The sequence below is a fragment of the Lucilia cuprina genome, chromosome 4, assembly GCF_022045245.1.
Source record: "Lucilia cuprina isolate Lc7/37 chromosome 4, ASM2204524v1, whole genome shotgun sequence".
In the NCBI taxonomy this organism is placed as follows: domain Eukaryota; kingdom Metazoa; phylum Arthropoda; class Insecta; order Diptera; family Calliphoridae; genus Lucilia; species Lucilia cuprina.
The window spans coordinates 92979453-92992830 of record NC_060952.1 but is presented as its reverse complement, the minus strand read 5'-3'; the positions used below and the strand labels follow the sequence as shown (position 1 = coordinate 92992830).

Sequence of the window (13378 nt, the reverse complement as noted above, 5' to 3'; positions counted from 1 at the left end):
TGTAAACTAGACTATAGACTAGACTAGACTGGACTACAGACAAGACTAGACTACAGATAAGACTATAGACTAGACTATAGGCTAGTCTATAGAGTAGACTACAGACTAGACTATAGACTAGACTATAGATTAGACTACAGACCAGACTGTAAACTAGACTATAGACTAGATTGTAGACTAGACTAGACTACAGACAAGACTAGACTACAGACAAGACTAGACTACAGACAAGACTAGACTACAGAGTAGACTAGACTACAGACTAGACTAGCTATAGGTTAGACTAGCTATAGACTAGACTAGCTATAGACTATGGACTAGACTATAGACTTGACTTTAGACTTGACTTTAGACTGGACTATAGACTAGACTTTAGACTAGACTATATACTAGACTATAGACTAGGCTATGGATTCGAATATTCACTAGACTACAAACTTCACTTTAGAATAGACTATATACTTGACTATAGACTAGGCTATGGATTAGACTATAGACTAAATCAAATATAAGCCAGACTAGAGAAATCTCAAAACACTTACTTTATTTTGTATTTGTTGCTGGGGCGGTGGCAACACCTCATCAAACAGCGACACAGAATATCTCTTTTTCGGTTTTTCTGGTTTTACATCAAATGAATTATTCATTGCCGCAGTAAAATTCAAAGTAGCATCACCCACCGCAATATCCGAAGCATCTATTGCCTCACATATCAATTTCGATATTTCCTTTTCACGACTCTCATAGAAACTTTCAATCTCATTTAAGGAATAAGTAGTTCTAGCAATACGCACATAATTAATCAACTCAACAAGATCACAATTTTGTGTACTCTCAAAGAGTGAAGCTTTCACTAGCAATTTATAGGCCAGTGGAAAAGCCAAAGGATCATTGTCGTTCAACAGGGCAGTTAATGTACTCGATTGGGAACCTTTAGTAAGTTGTATCTGTTGGCTTAATAGCTCTAAAGCCATTTCTATATAAACATCTTTATTTTCTTTATTACAATCAGCAATTTGCATGATATTATAGGTGAGAGCACAGGATAATATTAAACATTTCATGCGTTGACACAAACGTTTTACGCCAAACATTTTGGGAAAACTCAAAGCCGTTGATAGCTCACTTATTTCGGCGGTAAAGTATTTACAAATACTATCACCAGGCTGTGAACGTTTAATGATATTCTCTATGCCATCATCTAGCAATTTAAGACGATGTTCATATAAAACCAATTGTTTCATATCGGTGATTTGTAAATCATATTTATGTTTTAAAACAAAACAATTTTCAATGGCTTTTACACGTTTCTGAAAGGAATTATCATTAAGCGGTGAGATAAGTTTATAAAATTCTATTAAGTTGCGTTGTTCTTCCTCGTTTTCATTCCAATTGCAAGGAGAATTTTCCAAAAGTACCTGAATTTATTAAAATTAAGAAAAGTTTTTTTTTTGCAATTTTATTAAAAGAATAGATAATGTACCAACCGCAAAAAAATCTGTAACTTCTACAGCATATTTCGAATTCTTATCGGCCTTTAGGGTTTTGAAAAATTCATAAGCCACATCGAGTTTTCCACGTTTAACCATTTCATAACAACAATTAGAATTGGCGCCATTAGCTATTTCCGGCGCAGCCTTAGTAAGCACTTTAATATCTTCCAACATGTCAGGCAAATCCATTTTTATAATACGAAACATAAACAAATTTAAATTAATATCAGAAGCCACATCTGTGGGCCAACCGTATTTAGCCTTCATTATCTTGATAACTTGAATTTCATATTCAGTGTTGATTTTCAAAGCCAAGGGATGGGTAGAGTAACGTAACTTGATTAAAGGTGCCACCGTTTCGGGCCAGGGTACAGGGGAATTCTTTAAACAACATACAATTAGTTGAAAATCTTAAAAAAAGTTCTCCGCTATTTACCTGCAATACTAATAAAGCAGATTCTAAACGATCGTCTTCATTGTGCAAAAGTTCTATACAGGCCACTGATCTCTCTAGCCAAGTGGAAAAGGAATTTCTACTAGCCACCAATAAAGATATATAACGGCGTATGGCTGCCACTGGAGAGGTGCCTTTCTCTTGATAAATCGGATATAGAAAGTCATTGACTAAACTTTTAAGATTATCCAAATGTACACGCATTAAAATACACTTGGCCGTTTCATCTACACTGTCCTATAACGAAAATAGTCGAGAAATATTCCTAAAGTTTTCTACTACCTTAAAACTAAACTCACTTGCAAATAGTTATCCAAGGTAAATATTAAATTATAACTTTTTTTCAAAACAAACAAATCCTCCAAAGCATTAACCACATCTCTTAATTTGCCTATATTACGTTCATATTGCCTTCTAACATCCGAATGCATAAAATGCATATCTTCAAATATTTCGGTAACTTTTGTGGAAAATTCCAAACCAATTTCCGGCCAATGTTCAGCATATTGTAAAGATCTTATTTTTTGTATACTCCATTCCGTTATGAAAGGCATAATATTGGGATGTGTATTACTGACAATGGGCACGAATTGTCTTAGCCATTGCAGGAGATTAAAAGGTTTCGTGTCATTGGGTATGAGATTTAAAAGTTCACGCAATTTGTTTTCCGTCAACTGTGGCAATAAAGCACTCGAATGTCTTTTCCAAATTAAACAGGCCAACGGCATGTCGGACTTAAATAACGAAGTTATATACTTGATTAAATTTGGGTGATAGACAAATTTTTGCCATTCATGATTAATTTCGTAAGGATCTATGATGGCCAAGGTTTTAAGACGATCTAATTGTTCGACTATTTCCAAAATATTTTGTTCATCGTCCTAAAGGAATATTAATATATATGTTAAGAGTAGTTTTTTTATTTTATAGTTGTTCTATTAATTACCTCTTCATCTAGATGAGTAAGAACTTCTTTCAAATATCTTTCCAATGTTTTGCGTGTAGGCAAATTAAACATACGATTTTGCCTAAAGAAATCTTTATTCTGTATGTTTTGTAAAAGTTTCATTAGCTCCATAAAAAGCTCGTTTACCATGTCAGGGTTGTTCTAAAAAATGATTATGGAATGATATATTGTTCATAGAATAATAATAATAATAATATGTAGATAGATAGATAGATAGATAGATAGATAGATAGATAGATAGATAGATAGATAGATAGATAGATAGATAGATAGATAGACAGATAGATAGATAGATAGATAGATAGATAGATAGATAGATAGATAGATAGATAGATAGATAGATAGATAGATAGATAGATAGATAGATAGATAGATAGATAGATAGATAGATAGATAGATAGATAGATACATAGATACTGAGATAGAAGGATTTTCTATTTATAATGACTTACCTCCCCCAAACTATCCATTTCTACTAAAATCTTTTTAGCTTTAGCTTCGTAAATTGGTTGTAAACACAGTTCAAATTGAGTACCAAAAACCTAGAAAAGAACAACAAGAAAATCCATACCATTTCTTTCATAAAGAAAATTGTTTTCCCTGGAAAAAAGTAAAAATAATAACAAACTCCCACCTCTGCCTCTTCCAAATGGCCCTTGGCTATTAATTTCTTAAAACGTTCACTGGGATGGGTTTCCGACACCGATAGCATTTCCAAAACCGAAGGAAAATTATTTACATTACACTGTAAACAACTAAAATAATATAAATTCACTGAACATTTGGGCTGTTGAACCAGCCAGGAGTGTTCAGTAACATCCAATTCATTGTGGCATTTGAGAGCTTTGAATAAATAAACAAAATCATTAATATAATACCTAAGTAAGGTTGAGTATTAATAAAAAACCCACCCGGATAATCCACAATCTTAATGGATCTCTCGTGATCCTCAGAACGTTTAGTAAGAGTTAATAATTCGATATTTTCATCACTACATTCCATGACAATCAAATCATCTATTAAAATCTCTTGCGTTGAAGAGGCAAAGAATAGAATTTTAGTAAAAGGACACAGCTCCAATAAATGACCCGAATTGGTTAAAATAATACTAGAAATGTAATTTTCTTATAATAAAATAAAATCCTATTTTAACCTTTAAAAACATACATGAAATTCTCAAGATTATAGATATTTTTAACACCCCGATAACTTTCCGGTATATTAATACGCACTACATCATCTTGGGAGGAACGCATGTAGATGGAATTATGTGTACCAGCTATTAGTAAGGGATCCTTTTCGGGTAATTGAGAATTAAAGAAATCAAAATTTTGATTTATCAATAAGGCAGCAGTAATTTCACTTAGACCTCTTATACCAAATAAACGTTTGAGAGCAACATCATTGTAAAGATTTTCCGCAAAAGACATGGTTTCATTTTCATTTAACGATATATTCAAATAGGATTCCAAGCAAGATTCATCAATTTCAGAAAGGCTAGAGAGGAAAGAAAATGTTTTTTGCAAAACAATAAAAAATATTGAAAATTTTATCAAAATCTTTATAACATTAAACTAATCAAGTTTACTCTTCTCATCTCACCTATAAACACTACCATTTGTACAAGTCAAACAGAAATTATTGCCCACTTGTTGAATTCCCGCAAAGGTTTTACCACCAATCAAATTAACATCGTTCTGCTTAATATTTTGACTAAACAATGGTATGCCCTTAATGAAAATACCATGTATTTCACCATCACTTAAACCACAAACAATCAAGTTGCCCGTCTGTGAAATGGCCAGGACATCAATGTTAGTGTTAAATGTTAGCAAACTACATTTCGCAATCATTTCATCTTCCAATAAAAATATAGTTTTATCAATGGCTATAACCATTTTGGTATTTTGTACCGAAGCCTGAACCTGAGGATATTGGGTAACCTAAAAGAATATGCAAAAAGAAGCCCTTTTAATAATATAAACAAAGAATTTTTTTGTTAATATCCAAACTTACCTCATCATCACTGGTTATGCGAAAAATGCCCCGGGAAGAGAAAGCATTTGATATGGTCTCATCTTCTAGAGGAGATTGTTCGAAATTATTCCACATTTCTTTTTTAAATTCAAAGCAATTTAAAATAGTTTTTTAAGTTTAGATTTTGCACAAAATGGTTGAATTGCAAAAATTTGTTGGCGGTTGAATTTGATATTTTTCTTTAGTGCTTCTTCTTACTTGTGTTATTCATTCAGATTGATTGTCTTATTGAAGTAAATGTAGCCAGATTGTTGCTAAAGTCCATTTCACACGAGCACACTTTTCCTACGAAAAGTCTAATCACAAAGTTGTATGAAATTCCATTCGTATAACAAAAAAGAGAATAGAAGCCAATTTAAAGTTTTTGCGACTGGTATAAAACAATATCTAAATAAAACTCTTTTAATGCATTTTCCAAACGAAAAACTAGACAATTGATCCTGTTGTGTGTAGGGTTCTATAAATCGACGTTCGAATAATCGAACAATGATCGAAGTCGACTATTTTATTCCAAAGGAGTCGATAACTCGACTGTCGTCTATGAAAAATGTCGAAAGTCGTTAAAAGTCGAAAAAAAGCTGAAAAAGTCAAAAACTCTAAAATAGTCGGAAAAACTCGAAAAAAGTAAAAAAAGTTCAAAGAAGTCGGAAATAGTTAAAAAGTCGAAAAGTGGAAAAAATCGAAAGAAGCTGAAAAGTCGACTATTTATAAAATACTAAAAGTCTAAAAGTCGACTTTTAACTAAATAAAAAAGTCGAAAAATCGACTTTGCTTAAAATGCAAAAAGTTTCAACTATAGAACCCTAGTTGTGTGTACTTTTCAAGAAGTATTTCGGAGACCTTTCTATAGATATATTTATTAGTAGTCCTGTATATTCAATAACAATTTATATTTTAAATGCTAATAGCCCACGGTTTTGGAGACAGCAGAGAAATGTTAATCCATTATTGTAGTTTATTATTTTATGTTAATTTTTCCAAACTCTTTATTTACATTTTTTCCAAACCCTGTGTTAACAATTATCAGTGAATAGCAGAAACCATAAGAAGAGGAATGTAAGAAAAACACCGGACTTTTTTTTGTGAAAATCGTGCACAACCCTTCAAGAAATGTATGACCGAAACTAACACATACAAAATGATTTCACTAACACTCTTGCAACATTTTTTTATAAAATTGCAAAAAAAAAGTAGTTAATGGATAATTCCATCAATAATGACAGTCAAATGACCGGTAAAATGACTGTTAATGTACCCAAAGTGTGGTAAAGGATTTCCTTTGTATATGAAAGAGTGAAACAACTACATTTGATTGTTACTGTGTTTCAGTTCTATATTTCTCGACGTTATAAATTATTTCTGTAAAAGCAAAAGAGCAGAAAGCAAAAAATGAAAAAAAAAATACAAAGACTATAAATTATTAAAAATAAAGACAATTATTATAATAATTGTCTTTATTTTATTGATATATAAACAGAATTTAAAAATAGTGCAGGAAGTGTAGCTGAAGATAAACACTTCGGAGTTTAATTAATCTAACTTGATTACTTACTTTTAATTTTTATATTTCGATTGTTATATTTCTTTACAGACAACTTATTTTCACAAATTAAAAGGAGCATCCGAGGATTTAAATCCTGCGAGGAATGTAAAATGAAGAAATGATTGTTAATTTATGTATATGCTTATTATATTATTAAAATTAAAAAAATATATTTCCTAATATATTAATAAATTGTGTTTTATTATAAATTGGTATAGCTGTCACATTTGACGGATATATTCATCAAATATGATTAGTCAACAATGACCAATAAATACATCATTTTAATTTGCTAACTGTGATAGATATATCCATCAAGCATGATCAGTCAATCGTGACTAATATTTATGTCATCCTTGGTTAGTAAACAACAAAAGAGTGAGGAGCTCAAATATATGTTCTAAAGACGATAAAATTCATAAGTGCAAGGGAGAAGAAAAATCACATGTACACAAATGTTTCATCACTTTTGTCCATTTGCCTTAAGAAACTGATAGAAACTTTCTTCTACGCTGTGATAGAAATAATACATCAGTAGTGCCAGTCAAATGACCGATCAAATGACTGTCACTGTTCTGGTAGGGAATTTTTGTTTATTTCTGTTAAGTAAAAATATTAAACAAATAACGCAATAATTTTAAGAAAATCACACAGAAAACATGACTTCTATTATAAAACTCCACACTGTTTCGGGGGCAATGGATGAAACACCACCCTGTTATATATTACAAATCGATGAAGTCAAAATAATGTTGGACTGTGGTTGGGATGAAAAGTTTGATGCAAATTTTATTAAGGAAGTTAAAAGGTTGGCTTGAATACAACATTTAATAACTCCTACTTATATTGAGTTTCAAATTTTATAGGCATGTCCACACAATTGATGCTGTTTTATTGTCCCATCCAGATGTTTATCATTTGGGTGCTTTACCCTACTTGGTAGGCAAGTTGGGTTTAAATTGTCCCATTTATTCTACCATTCCTGTACATAAAATGGGTCAAATGTTTATGTATGATCTTTATATGTCACACTTTAATATGTATGATTTTGATTTGTTCTCATTGGATGATGTGGATGCTGCTTTTGATAAAATTATACAATTGAAATACAATCAGACGGTTAACCTGAAAGGTAAAGGTTATGGCATAGCCATAACACCCCTACCAGCGGGACATATGATTGGTGGCACTATATGGAAGATATTAAAAGTGGGCGAAGAAGATATTGTCTATGCCACCGATTTCAATCACAAAAAAGAACGTCATTTGAATGGTTGTGAATTGGAGCGTTTACAAAGGCCCTCACTACTTATAACGGATGCTTTTAATGCTTTGTATCAACAAGCCCGACGTAGGGCTCGTGATGAGAAGCTTATGACAAATATTTTACAAACTTTGCGAGGTAATGGCAATGTTCTAATAGCTGTTGATACAGCGGGACGTGTTTTGGAATTGGCTCATATGTTGGATCAGCTGTGGAAGAATAAAGAGTCCGGCTTAATGGCCTACTCATTGGCTTTGCTGAATAACTTCTCCTATAATGTGATAGAGTTTGCTAAATCCCAAATTGAATGGATGAGTGATAAATTAATGAAAAGTTTTGAAGGAGCACGCAATAATCCCTTTCAATTCAAGCACATGCAATTGTGCCACAGTTTGGCTGAGTTGGCTCAATTACCCGGCCCCAAGGTGGTGTTGGCTAGTGAGCCGGATATGGAAAGTGGCTTTACCAGGGATTTATTTGTACAGTGGGCGGGTAATCCCAATAATAGTATAATATTTACCTCAAGGTAAGTCTTCCTATATTAACTAAAAAAATCACTTATTTAAGCCCGTTTATAGGACCTCTCAGGGCACTCTGGCCATGGATTTAGTTGAAAATCATACTCCGGGAAGAAAAATCGAAATAGACATTAGACGTCGCATAGAATTAGAAGGTGCTGAACTAGAGGAATACTTACGTATACAGGGTGAAAAAGTTAATAGACTTATCGTGAAGCAAGATGCCGAAGAAGAAAGTAGTTCGGATTCAGAAGACGACATTGAAATGAGTATTATTACGGGAAAACATGATATTGTTATAAGACCCGAGGGCAGACAACATACCGGATTCTTTAAGTCAAATAAAAGGCATCATGTAATGTTTCCCTTTCATGAGGAGAAAATCAAATGTGATGAATATGGTGAGATAATCAATTTAGAAGAATATCGCATAGCCGATGTAGCCTATGACTACCCAATGGATGATAATAAGGAAAATGTAAAGAAAGAAGAAATCAAGGGAGAAAAATCAAAAACAGATGATGGTAAGTAAAATGATGATAAAATAGAATTTTTTAAATAAAATTTAATTTTTAGAGGTACAACTGCTGGAAAAACCCACAAAATGTATAAGTCAACGTAAAACTATAGAAATAAATGCCCAAATCCAGCGTATAGACTTTGAAGGTCGCTCTGATGGTGAATCTATGTTAAAAATCTTATCTCAGTTAAGACCGCGTCGTGTTATAGTTGTGCATGGTACTGAGGAAGCTACACAGGCGGTAGCTAAACATTGTGAACAAAATATAGGCGCCCGAGTTTTTACACCACACAAGGGAGAAGTAAGTTTATTGTACATGACAACAGTATCCTTTTTAAACTATCAATTTGCAGACTATTGATGCCACCACCGAAACACATATTTATCAAGTACGTCTCACTGAAGGCTTAGTAGCTCAACTACAATTCCAAAAGGGCAAAGATGCCGAAGTGGCCTGGATAGATGCTCGCATTGGTGTACGAACTCAAGCTATTGAATCCACTAATACAACACAAAATAATAACGCTGATAACGATGTCACAGAGACGAGCAGTAGTGATGAGAAAACTCTTACTTTAGAGTCTTTGGAAAATGATGAGATACCTGTTCACAATTCAGTCTTGATTAATGAGCTAAAACTTTCCGATTTCAAACAAATTCTAATGCGTAATAATATTAATTCGGAATTTTCTGGTGGTGTTTTATGGTGCTGCAATGGTTCTCTGGCATTAAGACGTATCGATACTGGTAAGGTGACTATGGAAGGACATTTGTCGGAAGAATATTATAAAATACGTGAATTGTTGTATGAACAGTATGCCATTGTCTAAGGAAAAGTAAATGAAAAAAGTGAAAAGTGTTTTTAAAACCCAATTGGCGAGTCAGCGGTATGTTAATAAAAACTTTTAGTTTTATAAACTAAACAAAAATATAAGGCAATTAATTGTTGAGCTCAATAAATTTTACGCTAATCTTAAAATATATACTATTTCCAATTCTAAACTTCAAATCTATTCACGATTTAACAGTTACTTTAGTTATTTAACCTTTATTATACATTTAATAGCATTGCAATTATTTGTCCATAAATTGTAACATGGGATCCTCTTCCCTAGTGCGTTTACGCTGCCATTCTTCAATTTCTTCTTCTGTGGGCGCCTTAACATCGTACATGCTATTGTAGGGCCGTTTTCTATCATCCTGCATATCGGATACTGCTTTCTTATCTTTGTCCGTTTTACCTTTCGATTTCTCCTCTAAACGTTTCTTTTCTTTAGCCAATTTTTTCTCTTTCTTCTTTAGTTTCTTAGCTCTTTTCTTTTCGCGTTTTTTCATTTTCTTTTTGAGTTTTTTATTTTCCAAAGCCGCTTTTTGTAGTTCTTCTTCATCTTCCGAGGATGATGAAGAGGAGGAAGAACTGGAAGAAGAAGATTCCTTGTGTTCATCTGTGTTTTTAGATTTGGTATTATTGTCTTCTTCCGGGTTTACTTTAGATGTGGAAGCAACTGCGTTGTTGTCTTCTTCTCTTTCCCTGCTAACTGCTGCGGAGCTGGGCACAGGATTGGGCATTTTAAATTCTCCTATACTTTCGGGATCTTTCATGCCCACACAATAAGAATTTTTAATAAATGATTTACAGCATTTGTAACCCCAACGTCCACCATTCCAATAGCTACCCCATACAGTGGTATGGTTATTTATGTAGACATCTTCCTCGTAAATACTACGAGCCTTAGGTTTTTCCATACCCTTAATAACTTTGCCGCTGCGAGAGTATTCTATGTATTCCTCAGTTTGAGCCAACAGCAAGGATTTTGGAGGAGCTTCTAAATGTTCTACACCACCATATTTCTCCACAATGTGTTCTTTAGTCTGAAAATTCCAAAGTTATACATACAGTTTCTATTAAGAAAGTTTTCCATTAATACTTACACTTGATTTAAATTGATCTTTCTTTTTGTCATACTCCTTTTGCAATAACTCCAATTTTGTAGGTTCAGCTAACAAATGCACATCAACGCCTTTGCCATGAGCCTCCCAGGCAAATAATTGGGCTTGCGAATGCTTTGTGGTATCACCACTAAAGCGTACAAAATTTTCTCCCGCAAATTCGGCTCTATTTAAGATAAAAGAGAATGTATTCAACTGTTTTTTATATAACACTTTTTAGATAATACTTACTCATCTGCTGGTGTATGAGGATTGGGATTGTCACGCATAGATCTGGTTTTCGGATCATAGTAGGCTGAATTGGGATCTAAATTTCTTAGATATTTGGCGGTATCTTCTCTTATACGTAAATTACGCACGGTAATACGTTGTTTCGAATCTACTTTAGTACCCGGCATATCAACTTCGTCTACGTATTTGTCCTCGTTATTGTCATCATCGGAAATTTCAGCATCAGGATCTGAAAAACAATATATTAAAGTTAAAGATTTTTCCTAAATTCCCGGTGAGAAACTTACTATTCTTTAATTTTTCTGCCTTTAATTGTCTTTTAGCTTCTTCTACTTTCTCAAATTCCTCTATAATTTCCCGATGATTTGCAGGATCATAAGAACTCCAACGATCTCTTTTCTCATCATAATTCACCGATTTGTCCTGCACTATATGCTCGTCATGCACAACTATAGACTCGGCAAATCTTGCTATAACCTTGCGTGGTCTTTCTAAACAATCCTTACGCTTGTGAGTCATGGCTCCACAATTTTCACAGGCTCCCTTACGAAATTTTGTCACCAGGCGTGTAGTATCCACTCCTTTAGGAGCCATGCGCTCTAATTCACCTTTATCTTCATCACGCTGCGGCCTTTGATGTTTTAGTGTAGGTCCCTGAGCTCCATAATACCAAGGAGCATTTGATATATATTGTGGTATATGAGGATTTATATCACGTCCCTCTTCATCGACAGCAGCCGGCGCAGTACCAGCTTTACGAGCTTCCTCTAGCTCTTTGGCTTTACGCCAATCCTCACGGGACTTTTTCTTTGGCTCTTCCTCTTCCAACTCATCTTTACTGTGAATAATTTGTGAAACAGGCGTACGCACTGTTTGCGAACTCATTTTTTTAAGTTTGTGAAAAAATTTACAATTTACTTCAAAACGTTGTATTCTTCCTAATAAAAACAAATGCTTGTTTTGTTTTATTTTGGCATTCACTTGAGATGTTAACTGAAATTAAAAAAAAGCAGCTGAAAACATGGCTAACTTTAAGCCGCCGTTAAAATTCAAACACTTCTGTTAAATTCAGTTGCTGTGTTATATTATAATAATGCTACGTTCAACTTATCAGAGTATCTTAAGTCAATTATATACTAAGCTCTTTTGAATTAACAATAATTTATTTTAAAAAACAAAACTTATGGGAAGTATGGACCGATTGTCGTTCGTATAATATATTTTTAATATATATTATATATTTTTAAAACCACGGAGAAAAATTTTGTCGGCATACAAATGACTTTTAGACGCCGTCAATATTTTGAGTGTCTAACGTCGTCGACGTTAATGTTTGTTGCCGCAAGTCTTTGATCGACAGTCATTTTTTTCTTCATTTTTCTCGGTGTTTTATTGGAGTGAAAAATTTACGACAATTTCTAAAAAATCCAATTGAAAATGGTGAAAATGTGTTTTCCTTATAGGCAATTAACTTTACTTAGCCATAATAGCTAAATTAAATAAATAATTGCTAAAAAACCAAGCAAACAAACGCGTTTAAACTTCGCGACAAACAATCATCGAAACGCAATACTAAATTGAAAGACAAAAGAGCCCCCAAAGAAAAAAATACAAAAAAGAAAAAAAAAAACGCAAAAACAACATACAAAGGAAGACAGCAAGAAAAACAAATAGTAAAATAAAATTGTAAAAAGAAAAAATTAAATTTGTGTGTATTTTTTTACAAAGAAATTTTATAACAGAAAAAAATATACTACAATAGTTATTTAATTAAAGATTAGGTGATCAAGATTTCATTAACATCAAATAATTCCAAGTAAGTTACAATAAAAAAGGAAAATACATGTTTTTAATTTGAAATATAAAGAGACCAAGGAATCCAATAAAAACAAAATATCAATAAAATTTCACCACCCACATATTTGTTGTTGTTATTGCTGTTGCTGAAGCAGTAATTGTTATTGTATTTAGTTTAGTATTCATTCTGTTCTTGTCTCCTTTTGTGCTGAAAATATTAAAACTCCCCCCTGCTGCATAGCTATACAACAACCAAACAACGAACCAAAACAACACTATAAATATTTTATTTCAATTTTATTTCTAAAGAAGTTCTCTTCTACTATGTACCTATTTTACTTCTGTTTAGTGTTTACCTATTTTTGGTATTATTGTTTTTAAATTTCCTGAATTTTTAAGCTCCCCACTTGGTTCTTCTGTATGTAATTGTATGTGAGTGTGTGAGTTATTGGGCTTTGCTTTGGCTGCCTGCTGGTATTTAACCTTGTAAAGTTGTGTGTTTTGTAGTACTTGTTGTAATATTATTGAAGGTTGTTTTTGCTAGTCTGGATTTTTAATAGTGTAAAATAATTTGCAAAAAAATTAATAATATACAAAAACTTCG

At 32.9% G+C, this 13378-nt stretch overlaps 3 protein-coding genes across 5 annotated transcripts in view; 1 reads left to right on the top strand and 2 right to left on the bottom strand.

Moving 5' to 3' along the window:
* LOC111677314 overlaps window positions 1–5132 on the bottom strand; it is an 11054-nt gene extending 5922 nt beyond the window's left edge. For both annotated transcript variants that reach the window (XR_006940565.1, XM_023438409.2), the window contains exons 1-11: window positions 4931–5132; window positions 4517–4857; window positions 4082–4411; window positions 3826–4022; window positions 3549–3757; window positions 3367–3456; window positions 2894–3055; window positions 2247–2828; window positions 1930–2184; window positions 1488–1874; window positions 543–1418 (exon numbers count right to left, since the gene is read on the bottom strand). Coding sequence is in view for 1 of the 2 variants with exons in the window: in XM_023438409.2 (XP_023294177.2) it covers window positions 543–1418; window positions 1488–1874; window positions 1930–2184; window positions 2247–2828; window positions 2894–3055; window positions 3367–3456; window positions 3549–3757; window positions 3826–4022; window positions 4082–4411; window positions 4517–4857; window positions 4931–5026 (3525 nt within the window). In the remaining variant the exon portion in view is untranslated. The remainder of the gene's footprint in view (window positions 1–542; window positions 1419–1487; window positions 1875–1929; window positions 2185–2246; window positions 2829–2893; window positions 3056–3366; window positions 3457–3548; window positions 3758–3825; window positions 4023–4081; window positions 4412–4516; window positions 4858–4930) is intronic.
* An 898-nt stretch (window positions 5133–6030) lies between these two features.
* Window positions 6031–9691, top strand: LOC111688221 (probable cleavage and polyadenylation specificity factor subunit 2). Of its 2 annotated transcripts, none has more exons than XM_023450707.2 (6): window positions 6031–6048; window positions 7079–7302; window positions 7361–8284; window positions 8337–8800; window positions 8853–9097; window positions 9150–9691. In XM_023450707.2, exons 2-6 carry the CDS (start codon window positions 7154–7156, stop codon window positions 9624–9626), a joined length of 2259 nt encoding a protein of 752 aa, XP_023306475.1. In that variant the 5' UTR covers window positions 6031–6048; window positions 7079–7153; the 3' UTR covers window positions 9627–9691. The 2 variants fall into 2 exon arrangements, with proteins under 2 accessions (XP_023306475.1, XP_046804701.1); XM_046948745.1 differs by lacking the exon at window positions 6031–6048 and adding an exon at window positions 6935–7072 and having other exon boundaries at window positions 7137–7302.
* Window positions 9683–12532, bottom strand: LOC111688222 (pre-mRNA-splicing factor Slu7). The gene is made up of 4 exons (XM_023450708.2): window positions 11265–12532; window positions 10978–11206; window positions 10729–10912; window positions 9683–10668 (listed from the first exon to the last, which is right to left on the bottom strand). Exons 1-4 carry the CDS (start codon window positions 11860–11862, stop codon window positions 9871–9873), a joined length of 1809 nt encoding a protein of 602 aa, XP_023306476.2. The 5' UTR covers window positions 11863–12532; the 3' UTR covers window positions 9683–9870.
* Window positions 12533–13378: the final 846 nt, after the last annotated feature.